Consider the following 22,068-nt stretch of genomic DNA (forward strand, 5'->3'; position numbering starts at 1 on the left):
AAAGCTAAACATTAACTTTCTAAGACTCCCTTGCAGCGAGACATAGCCATGAGACACAGTTGTGACTAATGAGATACAAAATGAAATGTGCTAGGGAGCTTCTGAGAAGCTTGCTTTCCTGACAAGAGGGAGAGGGTTAATGGAAATTGCCCTTCCTCCTCCACTCTGACTTGAAAGCCTGATATTAGGACCCGCAACACTGCTGACCATGAGGGAAAGGCCAAGAGCATCACAAAGATTCAGGCCCTAATCTTTCTGATCTATTGTACCAACACTGACAGTTGCCTATCATGGGATTTCTTGTTACGTGAGAAAAATTAGGTCAATTCATCTAAGCCATTGTTAGTTAGGTTTCTGGTATTTGCAGCTGAAAGCATTCTTGATATGAACAACAAACATATCCACCTGTACCCATCCTTACTTCTTTCCATGTTGTCTCAGGAAGAAGTGCCCCACCTCCTGACCATGGTTAATCTCATTCCCTTGGCTCTTGAACCTGTTCCTCTATTCTCCTTTTTAATATGGAGACCTTCAATTTTTCTCATATATCATCAGCTTCTTCATTTCCTCTGGATTCTATTCTATGCATATCCACAGTCTCAAGTCTTCACCTTAAAAATACTCTTTCTGATGAGAACAAAAACCTTTAGCTAGACTAACCAAGAAAAACTTTTAGTGGCTGGGCACGGTGGCTCACGCCTGTAATCCCAACACTTCGGAGGCCGAGGTGGGTGGATCACTTGAGGTCAGATGTTCGAGACCAGCCTGGTCAACATGGTGAAACCCAGTCTCTACTAAAAATACAAAAATGAGCCGGAGGTGGGGGCAGGCACCTGTAATCCCAGCTACTCAGGAGGCTGAGGCAGGAGAATCACTTGAACTCATGAGGTGGAGGTTGCAGTGAGCCAAGGTTGTGCTACTGCACTCCAGGCTGGGCAGAGTAAGACTCTGTCTCAAAAAAAAAGACATGAAAAACAAACAAACAAAAATATTTAGCTATACTAACCAAGAAAAAGAGAGGACTCAAATTACTTAACTCAGGAATAAAAGAGGATACCTCAATACCAGCCTTACAGAAATTAGAAGGATTATGAGGGAATACTTAGGACTATATGCAAACAAATTAGGTAATTTGATGAAATGAACAAATTCCTAAAGAGACACAAATTACCAAAAATTACTCAAAAAGAAAGAAAACCTGAATAGACCTATAGCAAGTAGAGATTAAATCAATAATTTGGTATCACCCCACGCAAATAAAAGGCCTGGGTCCAAAAGCCTTCACTGGTGAACTCTATCAAGTACTTAAAGAAGAACCAATATGCAGTTCTTCCCAAACTCTTAAAAAATTAGAAGGGGGAGGGGACACTTCCCAACTCATTCTGCTCATTCTGGTTTTTTGTTTGTTTGGTTTTTTTTGTTTTTTTGTTTGTTTGTTTGTTTTGTTTGAGAGCCTCACTCTGTTGCCCAGGCTGGAATGCAGTGGCACAATCTGGGCTCACTGCAACCTCTGCCTCCTGGGTTAAATGTATTCTCCTGCATCAGCCTCCCGAGTAGCTGGGATTACAGGGTGCAAGCCACCATGCCTGGCTAATTTTTGTATATTTAGTAGAGATGGGGTTTCACCATGTTGGCCAGGCCAGTCTCAAACTCCTAACCTCAAGTGATCCACCCACTTTGGCCTCCCAAAGTGCTGGAATTACAGGCATGAGCCACCATTCCTGGCCTAAAATTCTTCCTTCCCTTGGCTTCTATGACACCACTCTTTCCTTATTTGTACATCTCCCATCTCTCAGATTACCCTTTCTTTTTTTTTTTTTTTTTTTTTCAGATTACCCTTTCTTGGTCTTCTCTTCAAGTTCCTTATTCTCTGCCTTTACTATAAACCTTGATAACTTAGGTCTCATTATATACTGCTCTTTCTCTCTCTCATGATCATCTCATCCATGCCCATAGCTTCAACTCTCCACTAAAGTGTAATGCTTCCTCAATTTTCTACTTGCAATTGATCTCTCTCCTGGGCTCCAAACCTATATTTCAACTGTTTTGAACATGTATATCCCAATGTATATTCTAATGTAGTTTTACATTTTTTATTGAGATAAAATTCATATTGTCAATACACAAAAAATTCGGATGTAGAGAAACTGAAACCCAATATAGTTTCATCTCATCCCTGGAGTACTGGCTGGGCTTGGTGGCTCATGCCTGTAATCTCAGCATTTTGGGAGGTGGGAGGATTGCTTGAGGCCAGACCAGCCTGGGCAACATTGTGAGAACCCAGCTCTACGAAAAAAAAAATTAGTCAGGCATGGTGACACACACCTGTAGTCCTAGCTACTTGGGAGGCTGAGGTGGGAGGATGACTTGAGCCCAGGAGTTCAACGCCATAGCACTCCAGTCTGGGCAAGAGAGTAAGACATCTCAAAAAAACAAAACAAAACAAAAGAATACTTTAGGCTCTATATTCCTTCAGTCAACAAATATTAATTGAACACATACTATGTGCCAGATACTGTACTATACACTGGAGCATTCACCTAGGAAGTACGCCAAATTAAAATCATCTGCCTCCTCCAGTCCTGGTTTTCCTCCTTCTGAGAATAACAAATTCACAGAAAATAAAGTAGTACTTCTTAAACATAATTAAAAATGTTCAACTTCAGTCAAAATAAGAAATACTGTTTTTAAAATATATCTGTTCAGCAAGGGTAATGCATACTATGTTGGGAAAGGAATGGTTAAAAAAAGGCACTCATATATGCTGAAGGAAGTATAAGTTGTTATAACTCTGATGATATTTTATATTATCTAGCAAAATTTAAAAAGCACATGAGCTTTGACTCAAAAATTCTTTTAGGAAATTATCATATATATGAAATACTATATATATATTCAACAAATATTAATTGTTGAGTTAATGTTGAATAATTCAACTTTTCTCTCAACTCATGCCTGTATGTCTTTTCACTTGTTTCATCACCTGAAAAATGAAGGCAATGCTTTCCTTACGGGGACATATATATATATATGAAATAGAGCAATGTATAAGAATATCCACTATAACGCTGTTTGTAACAGAAAAAAATAGAAACAACGTCATGTCCATCAATAGAATACAAATGCAAAGTATGGTATAAAATGAAAGAAGCAGACATAGGAGGAGGCAAGTTGACAAGAATAAGAATCAAAATAGATTACAGTATATCTATTGCTATAGCACAATCACTGCTATGGAAAAAAATCTAAGATATTTTAATGAAAATTTAAAATGAAAAAAGGCACTAAACAAGTGTATAGCATGCCACTATTTTTGAACTATGTTTATATTTCTAATTTTTGAGAATAAAACAATTTCAGTAAATGACACACACACACACACAAAAACTCTCCAGTTGTTCTTGAGTTCATAGAGAATAATCTTGATTCTTTAATATGACAGATAAGAAATTTCACATTCTGAACCTCACTTATCTTTTCAGCTCATCTCCTACTTTTTCACTGTAATACTCTATACTCTAGCCATAACATGTATAGTTTTCAAAATTCAGCTTTTCTGTCAACTCCTGCCTATATGTCTTTTAACTTGTTTTATCACTTGAAAAATGATGATAATGGCTTCTTCATGGGGATGCAGTAAGAATTAACAGATACATGTGCCTTCAGAACAGTGTTGCAATTTTTTAAAAAAAGAATTAATTTATACAATGCAAGCAAAGTTTCAATGCCACAAAAGCTCATTAACTGCTACTTTTGGAAATGGCAGAGAAGGTGATTTGGATCAACCTCAGGTAGAAGGCAACTAGATAAGCTGAAAAAACTTACAAAAATAAATCTGCTTAAAGGCATCTGAGTGCTAACAATGTAGTTAAGAATAATTGAGGCAAAACCCAGAGAATTCACAGAGGTGATTTCAGCATTTGAGGCTGCTTTTTCCTGAGGGTTTGCTTATGAGAGTCAAAGACACTGGTAAACCCTTCATCCTTTTTTTTTTTTTTTTTTAGATGGAATCTCAATCTGTCACCCAGGCTGGAGTGCAGTGCAGTGGCACGATCTGGGCTCACTGCAACCGCTGCCTCCCGGGTTCAAGTGATTCTCATCCCTCAGCCTTCCAAGTAGCTGATACTATGGGCACATGCTACCACACTCGGCTAATGTTTTAAATTTTTTGTAGACATGATCTTACTATATTACCTAGGCTGGTCTCAAGCTCCTAGGCTCAAGCAATCTGCTTGCCTTGGCCTCCAAAATGCTGGGATTACAGCCCTGAGCCACCGTGTCTGGTCAGTAACAATGACAATATTCTTGAGAGTCTTATAAGTTCTCAAATTTGAGAAATATAGAATTATTGAATAGAGCCAAAAGAGAATTAGAGGGCAATCTTCTCAGAGAAGTCTTGAGAAGCTGGAGATCAGAGGCATCGATCTCTTTGAAAATTACTAATATCTGGAACTCTACTCCTAATTTAGAGTATTCATGCAAAGTATAAGCCTCTAATACATATCACTGAAAATTAAGAACCCATGTAAAAATATCAAAGTACTAGTTTTTAATTTCTGTTTAGTTTTTAAATTCTCTAAAAATCTTAGTACTGCAGAAAAGCACTTGATACAAAAAGTCGCACCTACCCTTTCTCAATCACATGATCCTTAGAAGAATCTGGATACAAAAGCGCCCTCTTCCAGGGCTTTTGAGTTGCTGTTTTTACTCCAGGTGATTTACTGGAAGATTTGGGAGGTTGTGATAAGCTGAATTCTTCTTTCTAAAAGATGGTAACATAATGAGCAAAATGAAAATAAGAGAGAGAGAAAAAAGCACAGCTCGCACCTATACCTCAGATTTATTCTGATCACTAAGTACTTTTTCTTTCACTCTGCCTCCTACAATGCTTCCCATTAGAATAGAAATTTTTTCCTTTTCTAACTCCTACTTTTGCAAGCAGCAAAGTGGAATCACACAGCAATTTAGACTATAAAAAAGGAAGAGCCAAAGGCTTATATCCTTACTTCCACCATTGTGAAAGAAGACTCTTTCCTAGAGAGAGAACGTTGTAAAAACTATTCTTTTTTCTATAACTGAATAGGTATTAGAGCTAGATGTATGTATGTGTGGCGAGGGTTTGGGGGGTGGTGGTGTTAGCGGTCACAGGGCAGGCAAATGAAACAAAGATACCCTTGGTCCACATAAGAAGGGCTCTATATCTTAACAGTACTATTTCCTTCCATTTGGGGGCGTTTTTTCTTCATGGTTATTTTTCCCATTCTTAAAGAGTTATTTATGGTAAAAGTTAACAATTTAAATCCAGAATATGAGATGCATGGGTTAAAAAAATTATAAACAACTAAATGTCCAAATGGAGAATGGGATATACGTAAATGTAACATTCTATAATACTTAAAAGTAGTAGTTACAAAAATGATGGCACACATGGATAAATACTTATGATAAAACATAATCAGAAAACAAAAGTCTAAGTACAGTAAAACAAAAAATTCACAGAAGAAGCCTAAAAGAAAATAAGTTAGTAGTTGTCTGGAAGTAGGTGAGATCAGAAGTGATTTGTCTCTTCTCCAGTTTCCAAATTTACAGTAGTTTTATTATTTTTTTATAATTTCAAAAACAAACATACAAAACTTTTCTAATATGTCAACTTCCATTAGAATATTATATACATTGCAAGAAAGCAAGGAATATACTTATAATGTTTTATTATCCAGAACAAATAATAAAGTCTTATATATACTCTATGTAATAACTACTAATAATTTTTTAAGAATTCTATAAAGAAAATTAATAACAAGTATATTCTATATATAACTTCCCATATATAAGGGCTTACATCTGTTTTAGTAATTCAGAACACGGCATGACATGAAACAACACTCTGTAAATGAGAGTTACCACAGGAGGCTGAGCTTATTATTTAAAGTATATAATACAAAAGTAGCCAAATTTATAGAAACAGAAAGTAGAGTGCTGGTTACCAGGGGCTGTGGGGATGGGAAAAAGGAGAGTTGGTCTTTAATGGGCAGAGTCTTATTTACAAGATGAAAAAGTTCTAGAGATCTGTTTCACAACATTGTGAATATAACTAACACTACTGAACCCATACATATAAAAAATGGTTAAGATGACAAATTTTATGTTATGTTTTTTACCACAATAATTTTTTAAGGCTTCTTAATAAATAAGGCTTCTAGAGATCTGTTTCACAACATTGTGAATATAACACTACTGAACCCATACATATAAAAAATGATTAGGATGACAAATTTTATATTATGTTTTCTATCACAATAATTTTTTAAGGCTTCTTAAAATTAAAAAACTAACATATTATATAGACAAAGGCCTATATTAGACTTTTTGAGCTTGCTGGCTTAGGTGAAAGCTAGAAGTAGCCAGAAAGTAACTGATGGGGATGGGTGGGGAAACAAAAACAAAACAAAAAAAACCTAAGAAAGGGTCACAGTGGATTGTAGCGTAGGGCGATATAAAGGAACTGCTCTACAGCATGAGTGTGATGGTAGATACACAACGTATACTGTTGTCCAAATTTACAGAACTATACACTAAAAAGGTTGAATTTTGCTGTATATAAGTTATACCTTAGTTTCTGTAATGGAAAAATAAAATGGAATTGAGGTCTATTCCTTAGAGTATTTTCTGCCAAGGAGAGAGAGAGTGAGATCAGAATAAGTTGTTCAACTAGAAAACATCAATGACAGCATATGGTAATAATTTTCAGGAAGTCAAATGAAGACAACAGATGAGAAGTCACATTTATACCACTTTTTCACACAAGCTAATCTCTGCCCACTCCTTTGGCATTGTTCTCTTATTCGAGTTCCTTTCATTAACCACATCACTTATTTTTTCTTCCCTCTTTCTTTTCAGCTTGATAATGTTGTTTGTACAAATGTTCATATGTTTTCAGATGATGTGCTTCCTGTACTACAGCTCCAAGATGAGGAGACATTCGTGCACTAAAGTGACATTAACTTAAAATGTGGTCCCCAGAGCAGCAGCAAAAGCATCACCAGGCAGAGAGCTTGTTAGAAATGCAAATGAGGCTGGGTGGGGTGGCTCAAGCCTGTAATTCCAGCACTTTGGGAGGCCGAGGCAGGTAGATCACCTGGGTCAGGAGTTCGAGACCAGCCTGGCCAACATGGTGAAATCCCATCTCTACTAAAAATACAAAAAAAGTTAGCCAGGTGTGGTGGTGGGTGCCTGTAATACCAGCTGCTTGGGAGGCTGAGGCAGGAGAATTGCTTGAACCTGGGAGGCAGAAGTTGCAGTGAGCCAAGACCATACCATTGCACTCCAGCCTGGGCAACAAAAACGAAACTCCATCTCCAAAAAAAAAAGAAAGAAAAAAAGAAAAGCAAATGAATCCTTGGGTTCCACCCCAGGACTACTGGATTTTGATCTCTCAGTGAAGCCCAGGAATCTCTATTTTAACAAGTTCTTCAACTGACTTTTCTGAATGCTAAAGCTTGAGAACTACCAGTCGATAGTAGTGCTTCACATATGAATCACCTGAGAATCTTAATAAATTGCAGCTTCTAAAATGTGGCTCTAATGTTCAGGAAGGGTTGAGAACTTCAGTTGTAAGCCAATCCCCTGATTTTACAAAGTCACCCTGACCCATTCCAGATCAATTAAATCAGAATCTCTGAAGGTGAGACCCAGGCACTGGTATGTCTGAACAGTTCTTCAGGTGATTCTAATGTTTCCAGAGTTAAACCACAGACAGGGTTAAGGTCCCTCCGGCTCTAAAACATTACTTGTAGAAGTAAAACTTTAAAAACTGCATTATATATCTTCCTGCATTTTAAAATAAGACATCTGAATATAAAGCAATATTTCCAAGAGGTTGTATGTGACTATATGGCCAATAACAGTTAACATGTGACACCTTTAACGGCCACTAAGACTAATAAGGCTCTTTACTTCTGAAACACAGGTAGTATCTACAGTTACTACATCTCTATGCCAAAATGTAGGGTTATTTCTTCTCTACAAAGTTAGTTAACTTTTCTTCTCTTTTTGAACTTTTCCCCTTTATGTTTTGTACTGTTTTCCCCACTTGAAAAAATGCTCATGACTTATAATTCAGCTATTGCTACTTCTCACTCATTCATTTAATTTATACTTACTCAGCAACTATTATGTGCCAGGGACTGTTCTAGGCACTGGTGAAATGCACTTAAAGAAAAGTTCTTTACATTCTAGTAGGAGGTAAAAGACAATAAAGAGATAAATCACATTGTAATAAATATAGTAAAGCAAAATAAAGGAGGGCAAAGGGTATAGATAGTGATGGATGGTATGTGAGCTATTCTACATAAGTGTGCTTATATAGAAATAATAAGCCTCAAGAATAGCCTCTCTGATTAAATGGCACTTGAGCAGACACCTAAAGGAAGTGAGGGGAAAAGCCATGTGCATATCTGGAGGAAGAGTGCTCTAAGCAAGGCAAACAGCAAGCACAAAGCCCTGGAGATTTTTCTGTGGTGTCTTCAAAGAAGAACAAGGACACCAATGTGGTTGGAATGAAGTAAGTTAGAGTGGTAGGAAATGAAGTCAGAGGGTTAGTAGGAGCTTATACAACTGTGTAAAGACTTTGGATTTTATTCAGAGTGAAAAAGAAGACCACTGGAGAATTTTGAGAAGACAAGTGGCATTATTTTATACATATATATATATATATTTTTTTTTTTTTTTTTTTTTAGTTTGAGATGGAGTCTCGCTCTGTTCCCCAGGCTGGAGCAGTGGCGTGATCTCAGCTCACTGCAAGCTCCACCTCCTGGGTTCATGCCATTCTCCTGCCTCAGCCTCCCAAGTAGCTGGGACTGCAGACACCTGCCACCATGCCCAGCTAACTTTTTGTATTTTTAGTAGAGATGGGGTTTCACCATGTTAGCCAGGATGGTCTGGATCTCCTGACCTCCTGATCCGCCTGCCTCAGCCTCCCAAAGTGCTGGTATTACAGGCGTGAGCCACCGTGCCCGGCCATGATTATATATTTTTAAAGGCTCACTTTGGCTGCTTGGTAAAGAACAGACTGTAGGTTTTCTTATTTCCTAAATGTTGCAGCTTGTACATTAGCAACAATCACAACAAAGCTTATAATGAAAATTATCAGTGCACAAACACTCAAGCATACATATTTTACTACAAACTTAGTAGAGATCAAGGCATGAATGTACACCCTACCTGGATCTCAGGTATCTGTGGAATGCAAGATTTGGGTCTTAATGGCAAGAGGGTTGCCATTTGTGGAAAAGGGTCAATATCCTTCCTTGGTTTTGCTTGACGGAGGTGCCAGAATTTCAGTTCAGCACTAGCGTATTTTGTTGAGGGTGAATGAGTAACACAGAATCTTGGTGCCCTGTTTGTTGGAAAAATAAATGTAAGATTGAACTAAACAATAAGCCTCAAAAATGAAAAGCCTACAAAATACATAATAGCTGTGCTCACAATTAACAGTCTTGCCATACTCCTTTTCTAATAACTTCTACTTTCTCTACTGCCTAGCCTTGAAAAAATATTTTTCTATGATATGTCAGCTGCCTGCAATTCCATTCACTCACATAAAAAGGCAATATACATTAGGAAAAACACCATAAGTAAAATTATGTTCAAATTATTAGCTGCTTGATAAGAAAACTAAAAATAAAAAAAATTCGCTGGGCATGGTGGCGGGTGCCTATAACCCCAGCTACTCGGAAGGGTGAGGCAGGAGAATTGCTTGAACCCAGAAGGCGGAGGTTGTGGTGAGCCAAGATTGTGCCATTGCACTCCAGCCTGGACAACAAGAGCAAAACTCCAAAAAAGAAAGGAAGGAAGGAGGAAGGAAGGAAGGAAGGAAGGAAGGAAGGAAGGAAGGAAGGAAGGAAGGAAAGAAGGGAGGGAGGAAGGGAGGGAAAGAAATCTGTCTATTCATAAAGGAATTTTTAAAACAACTTACAGTTTCTAGTAAAATAAATAAGAAATGTACTTGGGATAATTTTTAGGCACTTTGGCATTTATCTATAATAAAAATTGGTGGAATAAAATTAACATTTAAAACATATAAACTTTTTTTTTTTTTTTTTTTTTTGGACAGAGTCTTGCTCTGTCACCCAGGCTGGAATGCAGTGGTGCGATCTCAGCTCACTGCAACCTCTGCCTCCTGGGTTCAAGCGATTATGCTGCCTCAGCCTCCCAAGTAGCTGGGACTACAGACACTTGCCACCATGCCTGGCTAATTTTTGTATTTTTAGTAGAGACAGGGTTTCACCGTGTTAGCCAGGATGGTCTTGATCTGCAGACCTTGTGATCTGCCCGCCTTGGCCTCCCAAAGTGCTGGGATTACAGGCGTGAGCCACCGTGCCCGGCCTATAAACATTTTTATAATGCTTAAGTATGCTACTAAAGTAGGTTATAATGCATATTATTTATTTTCAAGCTTTAAATTTGAAGGTAAGAATTAATTTTATAATAATTTATATAAATCAAAGACCAACATTACTGCCAGAAACTTACGGAAAACAGTGTCTGGCACAATATTAAGGCCACACTTAATTGGATAGATATCATGGTATTCAGTATGTGGGCTAACACTTTATTGGATATAGGGTTAACTCCAGCTGTAAGAGCCTGCTGGTAATTGCTTCTTGGACCAGGTCTTCCCCTTAATGCCACAGCCCAAAGACTAATTCTTATTCCATATTTCAAGGCCTGGTAGAAAATTACTTCCCTTTAAAATAGGAAGAATGACTATGCATGATGGCTCATACCTATAATCACAGTATTTGGGGAAGCCACGGTGGGAGGATTGCTTGAGGCCAGGAGTTCAAGACCAGCCTGGGCAACATGCCAAGCTTGTCTCTACAGAAAAAATTTTTTAATTAGCTGAGCATGGTGGCATGTTCCTGTAAGTCCTATCTACTTGGGAAGCTGAGGTGAGAGGATCACTTGAGCTCAGGAGTTCTAGGCTGCAGTGAGCCATGACCATGCCACTGCACTCCTGCCTGACTGACAAAGTGAAATCCTGTCTCTAAAAAAATTTCAAACATTTAAAAAATAAAGTAAAATAGGAAGAAGATGGATATCTCTCCCAATATGAACACAGTTTGGGAGTGAAAGAGAATCCAAAGTCCATAATTAGTTTAGGATCAGAAGGCATTCTGTATAGATCTCTGTGGTCATTCTATACTATATTTTGGAACCTTTACTTGCAGACTTGGAAATATTCAAAATTACATATTTGCATGTCAACCAGTAAGGGGGCATATCTGTAGACTTTTATCAAATAAATCATACATGGGATGGCTGGCAGAACTCCTCATGGCCCATGGTGATGGTGGCTGTGGGGTAAGGCTCCTCCACCTTTGGAAAGGGGAGGGAATAGTGGGAAGCACTACAAGTTATGCTTTGAGTGTCAGCTCAGCCACAGTACAATAGTACACCAGGTAGATTTCTAAGGTGCTTGACTCTAGTCCCTGACTCCTGGATGGCAACTCTGGACCCACCTAGGGCCTGCGGGAACTTGCCACCCTGAAGGGAAGGACACAAGCCTGGCTGGCTTTGCCACCTGCTAATTGTAGAACCCAGGGCTTTGAGCAAACATACACAGTAACCAGGGAGTGGTTACAGTAGGGCTTGGGCAAGACCCAGTGCTATGCGAGCTTCAGATCTGACCCAGCACAGTCACAGTGGTGGTAGCCACACTCCACTCCCAGCTTTAGGTGGCTCAGAACAGAGAGAGAGACTCTGTTTGGGAGAAAGTAAGGGAAGAGAACAAGAGTCTCCACTTGGGGTCCAGAGGATTCTCCCGGATATTGTCCGAGACCATCCAGGAGGTACCTCTATGAGTTTGCAAGAACAACAGCATTACTAAGCTTAGTGTGCCCCCTAAAGCAGATACAGCTTATATCACAATATCCAAGTCCTTTCAAATATCTGGAAAGCCTCCCCAAGAAGGATGGGTACAAACAAGCCCAGGTAGTGAAGACTACAATATCTACCTGATACGGTTTGCCTCTGTGTCCCTACCCAAATCTCACCTTGAATTATAATAATTCCCACATATCATTGGAGGGATCTGATGGGAGGTAACTGAATTATGGGGGCAGGTCTTTCCTGTGCTGTTCTCCTGATAGTGAATAAGTCTCACAAGATCTGACGGTTTTATAAATGGGAGTTCCCCTGCACAAATTGTTTTGCCTGCTGCCAAGTAAGATATCCCTTTGCTCTTCCTTTGTTTTCTACCATGATTGTGAGGCCTCCCCAGCCATGTGGAACCGTGAGTCCATTAAACCTTTTTGCTTTATATATTACCCAGTCTCGGGTATGTCTTTATTAGCAGCATGAGAATGAACTAATACAGTAAACTGGTACCAGTAGAGTGGGGTCTGCTGTAAAGATACTGAAAATGTGGAAGCAACTTTGGAACTGTGTATAGGCAGAGGTTGGGACAATTTGGAGGGCTCAGAAGAAGACAGGAAGATGTAGCAAAGTTTGGAACTTCCTAGAGACTTGTTGAATGGCATTGACCAAAATGGTGATAGTGATATGGACAATAAAGTCCAGGTTGAGGTGGTCTCAGACGGAGATGAGGAATTTGTTAGGAAATGGAGCAAAGGTGACTCTTGCTATGTTTTAGCAAAGAGACTGGTGGCATTTTGCCCCTGCCCCAGAGACCTGTGGAACTTTGAACTTGAGAGAGATGATTTAGGGTATCCAGGGAAAAAAATTTCTAAGCAGCGAAGCATTCAAGGGGAAGCACAGCATAGAAGTTTGGAAAATTTGCAGCCTGTCGATGCAATAGAAAAGAAAACCCATTTTCTGGGGAGAAATTCAAGCTGGCTGCAGAAATTTGCATAAGTAATGATAAGCCAAATGTTAATCATCAAGACAATAGGGAAAATGTCTCCAGGGCATGTCAGATACCTTCACAGCAGCCCCTCCCATCATAGGCCTGGAGGCCTAGGGGAAAAAAAATGTTTCTGTGGGCTGGGACCCAGGGCCTCTGCTTTGTGCAGCCTAGAGACTTCATGCCCTGTGTTCCAGCTGCTCCAGTGTGGCTAAAAGGGGTCAAGGCACAGCTTGGGCCATGGCTTCAGAGGGTGCAAGTCCCTCTGAAGCCTTGGCAGCTTCCAAATGGTGTTGAACCTGCAGGTGCCCAGAGGTCAAGAATTGAGGTTTGGGAAACTCTGCCTAGATTTCAGAGTATGTATGGAAATGGCTGGATGTCCAGACAGAATTTTGCTGTAGGGGCGGGGCCCTCATGGAGAACCTCTGCTAGAGCAGTGTGGAAGGGAAATGTGGTGTTGGAGCCCCCACACAGAGTCCCCACTGGGGTACTGCCTCGTGGAGCTGTGAGAAGAAGGCCACCATCCTCCAGACCCCAGAATAGTAGATCCACCAACAGCTTGCACTGTGTGCCTGGAAAAGATGCAGATGCTCAATGCCAGACCATGAAGGCAGCGGGAGGGAGGCTGTACACTGCAAAGCCACAGGGGCAGAGCTGCCCAAGACCATGGGAACCCACCTCTCACGTCAGCATGACCTGAACTTGAGACATAGAATCAAAGAAGATCATCTCAGAGCTTTAAGATTTGGCTGTCCTGCTGGATTTTGGACTTGCATGGGGCCTGTAGCCCTTTTGTTTTGGCCAATTTCTCCCAGTTAGAATGGGTGTATTTACACCAATCCTGTACCCCCATTGTATCTAGGAAGTAACTGACTTGCTTTTGATTTTACAGGCTCATAGGCAGAAGGGACTTGCCTTGTCTCAGATGAGACTTTGGACTGTGGACTTTTGAGTTAATGCCAAAATGAGTTAAGACTTTGGGGACTGTTAGGAAGGCATGATTGTGTTTTGAAATGTGAAAGGAACATTAGATTTGGGATGGCCAGGGGCAGAATTATATGATTTGGCTTTGTTTCCCCACCCAAATCTCACCTTGAATTGTAATAATTCCTATGTGTCATGGGAGGAACCCAGTGGGAGGTAATGGAATCCTGGGGGTGGGTCTTTCCCACGCTGGTCTTGTGGTAGTGAATAAGTCTCATGATATCTGATTTTTATAAACAGGAGTTCCCCTGCACAAGCTCTCTTGCCTGCAGCCATGTAAGACACCCCTTTGCTCTTCCTTTGTCTTCCGCCATGATTGTGAGGCCTCCCCAGTCATGTGGATCTGTGAGTCCAATAAACCTCTTTCCTTTACATATTACTGAGTCTCAGGCATGTCTTTATTAGTAACAAGAGAATGGACTAACTCTTCAATGCCCAGACACTGAAGAACATCCGCTAGCTCAACATCATTCAGGAAAAAACAACCTCACCAAATGAATGAAATAAGGCAACAGGGACCAATTCTGGAAAAACAGAGATATGTGACCTTTCAGACAGAGGATTCCAAATAGCTGTGTTAAGAAAATTCAAAGAAATTCAAGATAACACAGAGAAGAAATTCAAGATTCTATCAGATAAATTTAACAAAGAGATTAAAATTGTTAAACAGAATCAAGCAGCAATTCTGGAGCTCAAAAATGCAACTGGGATTCTGAAGAATGCATCAGAGTCTTAACAGTATAATTGATTAAGAAGAAATAATCAGTGAGCTTGAAGACAGGTTATTTGAAAATACATAGCCAGAGCAGAAAAAATAAAAATAAAAAGCAACAATAAAGCATGCCTTAACAGCCTCAAAAGGGCAAATCTAAGAGTTATTGGCCTTAAAGAGGAGGTAGAAAAGACATAAGGGTAGAAAGTTTATTCAAAGGGATAATAACAGAGAACTTCTCAAACCTAGAGAAAGATATCAATATCCAAATATAAGAAGGTTATAGAACACCAAGCAGATTTAACCCAAAGACGACTACCTCAAGGCATTTAATACTCAAACTCCCAAAGGTCAAAGATAAAGAAAGGAACCCAAAAGCAGCAAGAAAAATAAACAATATACAATGGAGTTCTAATACATCCAGCAGGTGACTTTTCAAAAGAAACGTTATAGGTCAGGAGAGAGTGGCATGACATATTAAAAATAATGGCAAAAACCACAATAACATTTGCACCAACCTAATATTTAAAGTGCTGAAGGAAAATCCTTTTACACTAGCATAGTATATCCAACAAAAATATCTTTCAAATATGAAGGAGAAATAAAGACTTTCCCAGACAAACAAAAGCTGAGGGATTTCATCAACACAAGTCCTGTCCTACAAGAATGCTAAAGAGAGTATTTCAATCAGAAAGAAAAGAACGTTAATAAGCAATAAGTAATCACCTGAAGGTATAAAACACACAGGTAATAGTAAATAAACAGAAAAACACAGAATATTATAACACTGTAACAGTGATGCATAAACCACTTTTATCCTAAGTAGAAAGACTAAACAATGAACCAATCAAAATTAAGAACTACAACAACTTTTCAAGACATAGACAGTACAATAAGATATAAACAGAAATAACAAAACATTTAAAAGTAGGGGGACAAAGTTAAAGCATATAATTTTTATTAGTTTTCTTTTTGCTACGTATGTTTATGCAATGTTAAGTTCTTATCAGGTTAAAATAATGGGTTATAAGATAGTATTTGCCAGCCTCATGGTAATCTCAAACCAAAAAACATACAATGGATACACAAGAAATAAAAAGCAAGAAACTAAATCATATCGACAGAGAAAATCACATTCACTAAAGGGAGACAGAAAGGAAGGAAAGAAAGAACAGAACACCACAAAACAACCAGAAAACAACAAAATGGCAGAATTCCTTACTTATCAATAATGACATTGATGTAAATGGGCTAAACTCTCCAATCAAAAGACACAGCGGCTGAATGGATGAAAAAACGAGGCCCACTGATATGGTGCCTACAAAAAACACACTTCACCTACAAAGACACATACAAACTAAAAATAAAGGGATGGAAAAACACGTTCCATGTCAATGGAAACAAAAATAAAATAAAAGCAGGAGTAGCTATATTTATATCAGACAAAACAGATTTCAAGACAAAAACTGTAAGAAGAGACAAAGAAGATTACTATATAATGATAAAGGGGTCAATTCAGTAAGAGGATATAACAATTTTAAATATATATGTACCAAATACTGCAGCACTCTGATATAAAAAGGAAATATTATTAGAATGAAAAAAAGAGATAGGCCCCAATGCAGTAATAGCTGGAGACTTCAACCCCCCACTTTCAGCATTGGACAGATCTTCCAGAGAGAAAAATAACAAAGAAATTGTATCAAAGTCAATGTCCTCATTGTGATATTGTACTATAGTTATGCAAGATGTTACCACTGGGGGAAAATATATGGAAGATACACAGTATCTGTTTGTATTATTATTTTTTCATTTTTCTTTATTTTAAAAAATGGTTTTAATAAAATAGAGGTGGGGTCTTACTACGTTGCCCAGACTGGTCTCAAATTCCTGGCCTTAAGCAATCCTCCTGCCTCAGTCTCCCAAAGTGCTGAGATTACAGGCACAAGCCATCATGCTCAGCCTTCTTTGACTGTAAGTCTACAGTTATCTTAAAATAAAAAGTCTAGTGCAGATAAGTGACACAATCAGATCGATCACAGTCACATGGAACAATTCATTGATCTTCAAATGGTATATATTTTTTTCCACTATGCCCATTCTCTTTCCCTTGCTTCAAGTCCCTCAAGTTCCCAGGTAAAACATTACCTCCCCTCTATATCCTGTGCATTTATCACACTTTCTTTTGTTTTACTAATATCACATGTATATTCTTCCCATCATACTATGACCACAAGGATTTGATCATGTTTCACCCTTGTATTCTTAGCATAGCACTTAGCCTATAGTAATACTCAAAAAAAGCTTATTAAGATGATAATAGCAACTCTACATGTATATACACACACACACACACACACATACACACACACACAAATTTTATGAAATACTAATCATCAAAATGTCAGGTGTAGAAGAATGTGTTCCAAGCTGACAGCCAAATCAGGAACATACCCCTATTCACAACTGCCACAAAAAGCATACCTAGGAATATAGCAATATAGCTAGGAATACCTAGGAATATAACTAAGTAGGGAGGTGAAAATTTTCTACAAGAACTACAAAACATTGCTCAAAGAAATCAGAGGCGACACAAACAAATGGAAAAACATTCCATACTCATAAGAAGAATCAATATAATTAAAATGGCTATACTGCCCAAAGCAATTTATAGATTCAATGCAATTCTTATTAGACTACCATCGAGATTCTTCACAGAACTAGACAAAACTACTTTAAAATTCATATGGAACCAAAAAGAGCCTAAATAGCCAAGGCAATCCTAAGCAAAAAGAGCAAAGCTGGAGCCATCACACTACCCAACTTCAAGCTATACTACAGGTCTATGGTAACCACAACAGCATGGTACTGGTATAATAACAGATACATAGACCAATGGAACAATAGAGAATGCAGGAATAAGACCACACACCTACAACTATCTGATCTTTGAAAAACTTGACAAAAATAAGCAATGGAGAAAGAATTCCCTATTCAATAAATGGAGCTAGGATAACTGGCTAGCCATATGCAGAAGACTGAAACTGGACCCCTTCCTTATGCCATACACAAAAATTAACTCTAGATGGATTAAAGACTTAAATGTAAAACTCAAAACTATAAAAACCATGGAAGATAACCAAGGCAATACCATTCAGGAAACAGGCACAGGCAAAGATATCATGACAAAGATGCCAAAAGCAACTGCAACCAAAGCAAAAATTGACAAATGGGATTTATCTAAACTAAAGAGCTTCCGCACAGCAAAGAAAACTATCAACAGAGTAAACAGACAACCTATGGAATGGGAGAAAATTTTTGCAAACTATGCATCAAACGAAGATCTAATATCCAGCATTTATAAGGAACTTAAATTCACACACACACACACACACACACACACAAAACCATTAAAAAGTAGGTAAAGGACATGAACACTTTCAGAAGAAGACATACATGTGGCCAACAATCATATGAAAAGAAGTTCAACACCACTGATCATTAGAGAAATGCAAATCAAAACCACACTGAGATACCATCTCAAGCCAGTCAGAATGGCTATTAGTAAAAAGTCAAAAAAAATAACAGAGGCTGGTGAGGTTGTGGGGACAAAGGAAGGCTTATACACTGTTGGTGGGAGTGTAAATTAATTCGATCACTGCGGAAGATAGTGTGGCAATTCCTCAAAGACCTAACAATAGAAATACCATTTGATACAGCAATCCCATTACTTGGTATATACCCAAAGGAATATAAATCATGCTGTTATAGAGACACATGCACGTGTATGTTCATTGCAGCACTATTCACAATAGTGAAGATATGGAATCAACCTAATTGCCCATCAGTGATAGACTGGATAAAGAAAATGTGGTACATATATACCATGGAATACTACGCAGCCATAAGAAAGAACAAGTTCACGTCCTTTGCAGGGATATGGATGAAACTGGAGGCCATTCTCCTCAGCTAACTAACACAGGAACAGATAACCAAATACATCACATTCCCACTTATAAGTAGGAACTAAATGATGAGAACACATGGATACACAGAGGTGAACAACACGCACTGAGGCCTATCAGAGGGTGGAGGATACAAAGGAGGAAAAGGATCAGGAAAAATAACTAAGGGATATAAGGCTTAACACCTGGATGATGAAATAATCCATACAACAAACCCCTAATGGCACAAGTTTACCTATGTAATAAACCTACACATGTAGCCCTGTACTTAAAATAGAAGTTAAAAGTAAATAAATAAATAAAATGTAAATTCTGCTGAAAAAAAAAAAGAATATGATCACCAAAGTTAAAAGGCAACTTAAGTACTGTTCTGCCTTATTATGGATTTAAAGTCATCCAAACATCCAAATTATCTAAAGGACAAGTAACTTAAAGAATGCCAAAGATATAATAGTCTTGTCATTTTAGGTTTCCATAAGTCATATATCCATAAGAAAAAAAGGTGTAACTCACAACTGGCCTAACAAAAGTAAAAGTAAGTAACTGATTCATGTTTTCTTACCAATACAGAAGTAAAGGTTTTAAAACTTCAGGCTGAATATTTCTTAAATGCTCTTCATTCCACTGTGATCCATCTAACAGTTTAAATTTTGATAAGATTTCTGCAGAAAGGTAGTAATCTCCATTGCTCACTAGATAGCATTTTTTCATCTTCTCAAGATGTCTGAAAGAAAACACGTTTCCACATATACACACACACATTGGTAGAATATTCAACTACCAAAATGTTTTCACTTCTGAAATGTTTCAGACAAGTAATGAACTATCTCAAAACCAACACTGAGTGTCAGAGGTACCCAAAATTTTTGTGGAGGTAAAAATACTTCTCACAGTTATGGAAATGGGAAGGGTATTTGTGACAAGCTGAATAAATGACCTTGCAAAGATGTCTACGTTCTAATCTCTAGAACTTGTGACTAAGTTACCTTACATGTCAAAGGAAACTCTGCAGATGTGCTTAAGTTAAAGACTTTAAAGAGATCTCCTGTATTACCTAGATTGTCCCATGGTAATCACAAAAATCCTTCTAAGAGAGAGACAAGAGGGTCAACATCACAGAGAAAAATGTGAGGATAGAGCAGAGGTCAGAAAGAAGATGCTGTGCTGCTAGCTTTGAAGATGGAGAAAAAGCCCATGAACCAAGGCCTTCATTAGATGGAAAAAATAAGGAATTTGTTTACCCCTAGAACCTTCTGACTTCCAGAACTGTCTGAGAATAAATAAAACTCTGTTGCTTTAAGTCACTAAGTTTGTGGTGATTTGTTCCAGCAACAGTGGGAACTACAGTGCTGATCCTGAAAAACCTATGTAGGCTACTTGCATGTAACTACCCTGACATATGTTCAAAAGTGGTAATGATCAATCAGGTCATGCTTCATAATCAACCATTTAGTGACCTCTGCTCTTATAGCTATATACAACAATGAGCTTTGTGATCTGAATGTCATTAAAATAAGTGGAATAACCCAGTGACTAGTATACACTCAGTCAAACCCTTAAAGGAAATTGCAATCTACTATAGTTGATCTGCTTCAGAGCAGATCAGGAGACTAAAGACAAGTTAAAGACTTTCCTAAAACAGGGTTCTCTTTTCTTCAACTTACAGTAATCTAAAACATATAGAGCTGACCAAACAAAGACCTGAGCCCCATCAGACCTCCAAGAAGTTTTCTAGCAGAGAGACTCATCCAGATACCCAGCTACCTGGCATCTAACCAAAGATTATGGAATTTGTTAACCAAGCAGGTTACTAGGGAGAGTAGGTGTCTATTTTATGCTAGTGTGGTATATAACTGATAAATTATTTTATTCTATAAAAATTATATATCACTTTAATGTTATAAAAATGAAAATAGAATAATTAATTTGAAAGTAGTTCTAGAATGTATGGGCAGAAACATTATGCAAACCCCAATAACTGTTATCATTAGTATCTGAAAACTATGAAATCAGAAAACTAGTGTGATCAATATTACTATTATAATAAAATAAGTTTTATTATCATTCATTCCTCCAAGAGTAAAAAATTACATTTTTAAAAATTTACTTTGGGCTTTCTCCCTGTGCTAAATAACCCAAATTAATATTTATAATTTGTTTTTAAAACTATTGAAAAATAAAAAAAATAGAATTACCTTTGATGTCTTCCATGGTCCTTAAGAACTTTTAACCTCTCAATATCCATCCATAGCCACCAATATCTCTCTCCCAATGTACCTTTTATAAATTTCTTAAATCCTTCAAACTCCTTTCTATTGCCAATGTCATAAGTCCTATGAGAAGAAATACACCAGTCGGCCCTGCTCTCTGGTCCAGCGCTCTCACTCTTTGAACTTAAACTTGTTTGTTCTATCTCTTCTGACCTCTCCTTTGTAGTTTGAACTAATTCACTTAAAAAATTCTTGCCACGAATAGACTCAAAACAATCATCAAACGACACTTTTGTTATATTGTTGAAGTTTATATAGTCTGGGGTTTCTCCAACTGGCTTTCCAACAATTTGCTGAATTGCTCCTCTCAAAATAAAGTATACATAGGAGCTTAAAAATTCTTCACATGTTGAGAAATGCATTGTCAGGCTTTCACCAACATCCTGTTTCTTTTCAAGGTATACTCTCAGAAGAGCTTGAGAAGGAGTGTCTTGTAGAGATACAGACACCTCGTCTTCTTCTTCTCCTTCTTCTTCTTCAAATTCAGAAATCAGTTTGGTGGTTTTAAATGGGTCCTTTTTTGTCCTAGGGTGAACTCCATCATCAAAGATAAAATTCTCTGTATTAAGTCATAAAAGGCTATTAGATTAGATATGAATACAAATCTTTCTTATTATTAAATAGATGCTATAGAGCCAGAACATCAAATGGGTTTATCATAGATAGTGACTGCATGGACCAGTGTCTTAAGAAGGATTCTGGACCAGTCACGGTGGCTCATGCCTGTCATCCCAGTACTCTGAGAGGCCGAGGTGGGCGGATCACTTGAGGTCAGGAGTTCCAGACCAACCTGGCCAACATGGTGAAACCTCGTCACCACTAAAAATACAAAAATTAGCCAGGCATGGTGGCATAGTAATCCCAGCTACTCAGGAGGCTGAGGCACAAGAATCGCTTGAACCCAGGAGATAGAGGTTGCAGTGAGCTGGGAGCACACCACTGCACTCCAGCCTGGGCGATAGAGCAAGACTCTGTCTCAAAAAAAAAAAAAAAAAAGAAAAAGAAAAAGAAAAAAAAAGAAAGAACAGAAAAGCAACAAAAACGAAAATAAAGAAGGCTTCTGAGGCTACGTTTGGAACCAGTAGAAAAAAAACTGCCAGTGGGAATTAACCTTGTCTTCCCTGGATTTGGAAGAAAAGAATGGTGGAAGATGGACTAAATATCTGACATCCCTAACACACAGAAGATATTTGAAAATACACTATGTACTTTTAAAATGTAATATTCCAGACTGATATATAAATGTCAATATATAAGTGCCAAATCTATTAAGGA

The 22,068-nt window shown here is 38.1% G+C and overlaps 1 protein-coding gene across 6 annotated transcripts in view; it reads right to left on the reverse strand.

Moving 5' to 3' along the window:
* Window positions 1-22,068, reverse strand: part of RGS22 (regulator of G protein signaling 22) — a 161,630-nt gene that overhangs the window by 97,682 nt on the left and 41,880 nt on the right. For 5 of the 6 annotated variants that reach the window (XR_004435283.1, XM_033202830.1, XM_033202831.1 and 2 more), the window contains exons 8-11: window positions 20,719-21,352; window positions 19,086-19,247; window positions 9,220-9,394; window positions 4,629-4,762 (exon numbers count right to left, since the gene is read on the reverse strand). Coding sequence is in view for 5 of the 6 variants with exons in the window: in XM_033202830.1 (XP_033058721.1) it covers window positions 4,629-4,762; window positions 9,220-9,394; window positions 19,086-19,247; window positions 20,719-21,352 (1,105 nt within the window). In the remaining variant the exon portion in view is untranslated. The remainder of the gene's footprint in view (window positions 1-4,628; window positions 4,763-9,219; window positions 9,395-19,085; window positions 19,248-20,718; window positions 21,353-22,068) is intronic. The other variant, XM_033202834.1, reaches the window with a different exon arrangement.

This window comes from Trachypithecus francoisi, unplaced genomic scaffold, assembly GCF_009764315.1.
Source record: "Trachypithecus francoisi isolate TF-2019V2 unplaced genomic scaffold, Tfra_2.0 Lachesis_group7, whole genome shotgun sequence".
In the NCBI taxonomy this organism is placed as follows: domain Eukaryota; kingdom Metazoa; phylum Chordata; class Mammalia; order Primates; family Cercopithecidae; genus Trachypithecus; species Trachypithecus francoisi.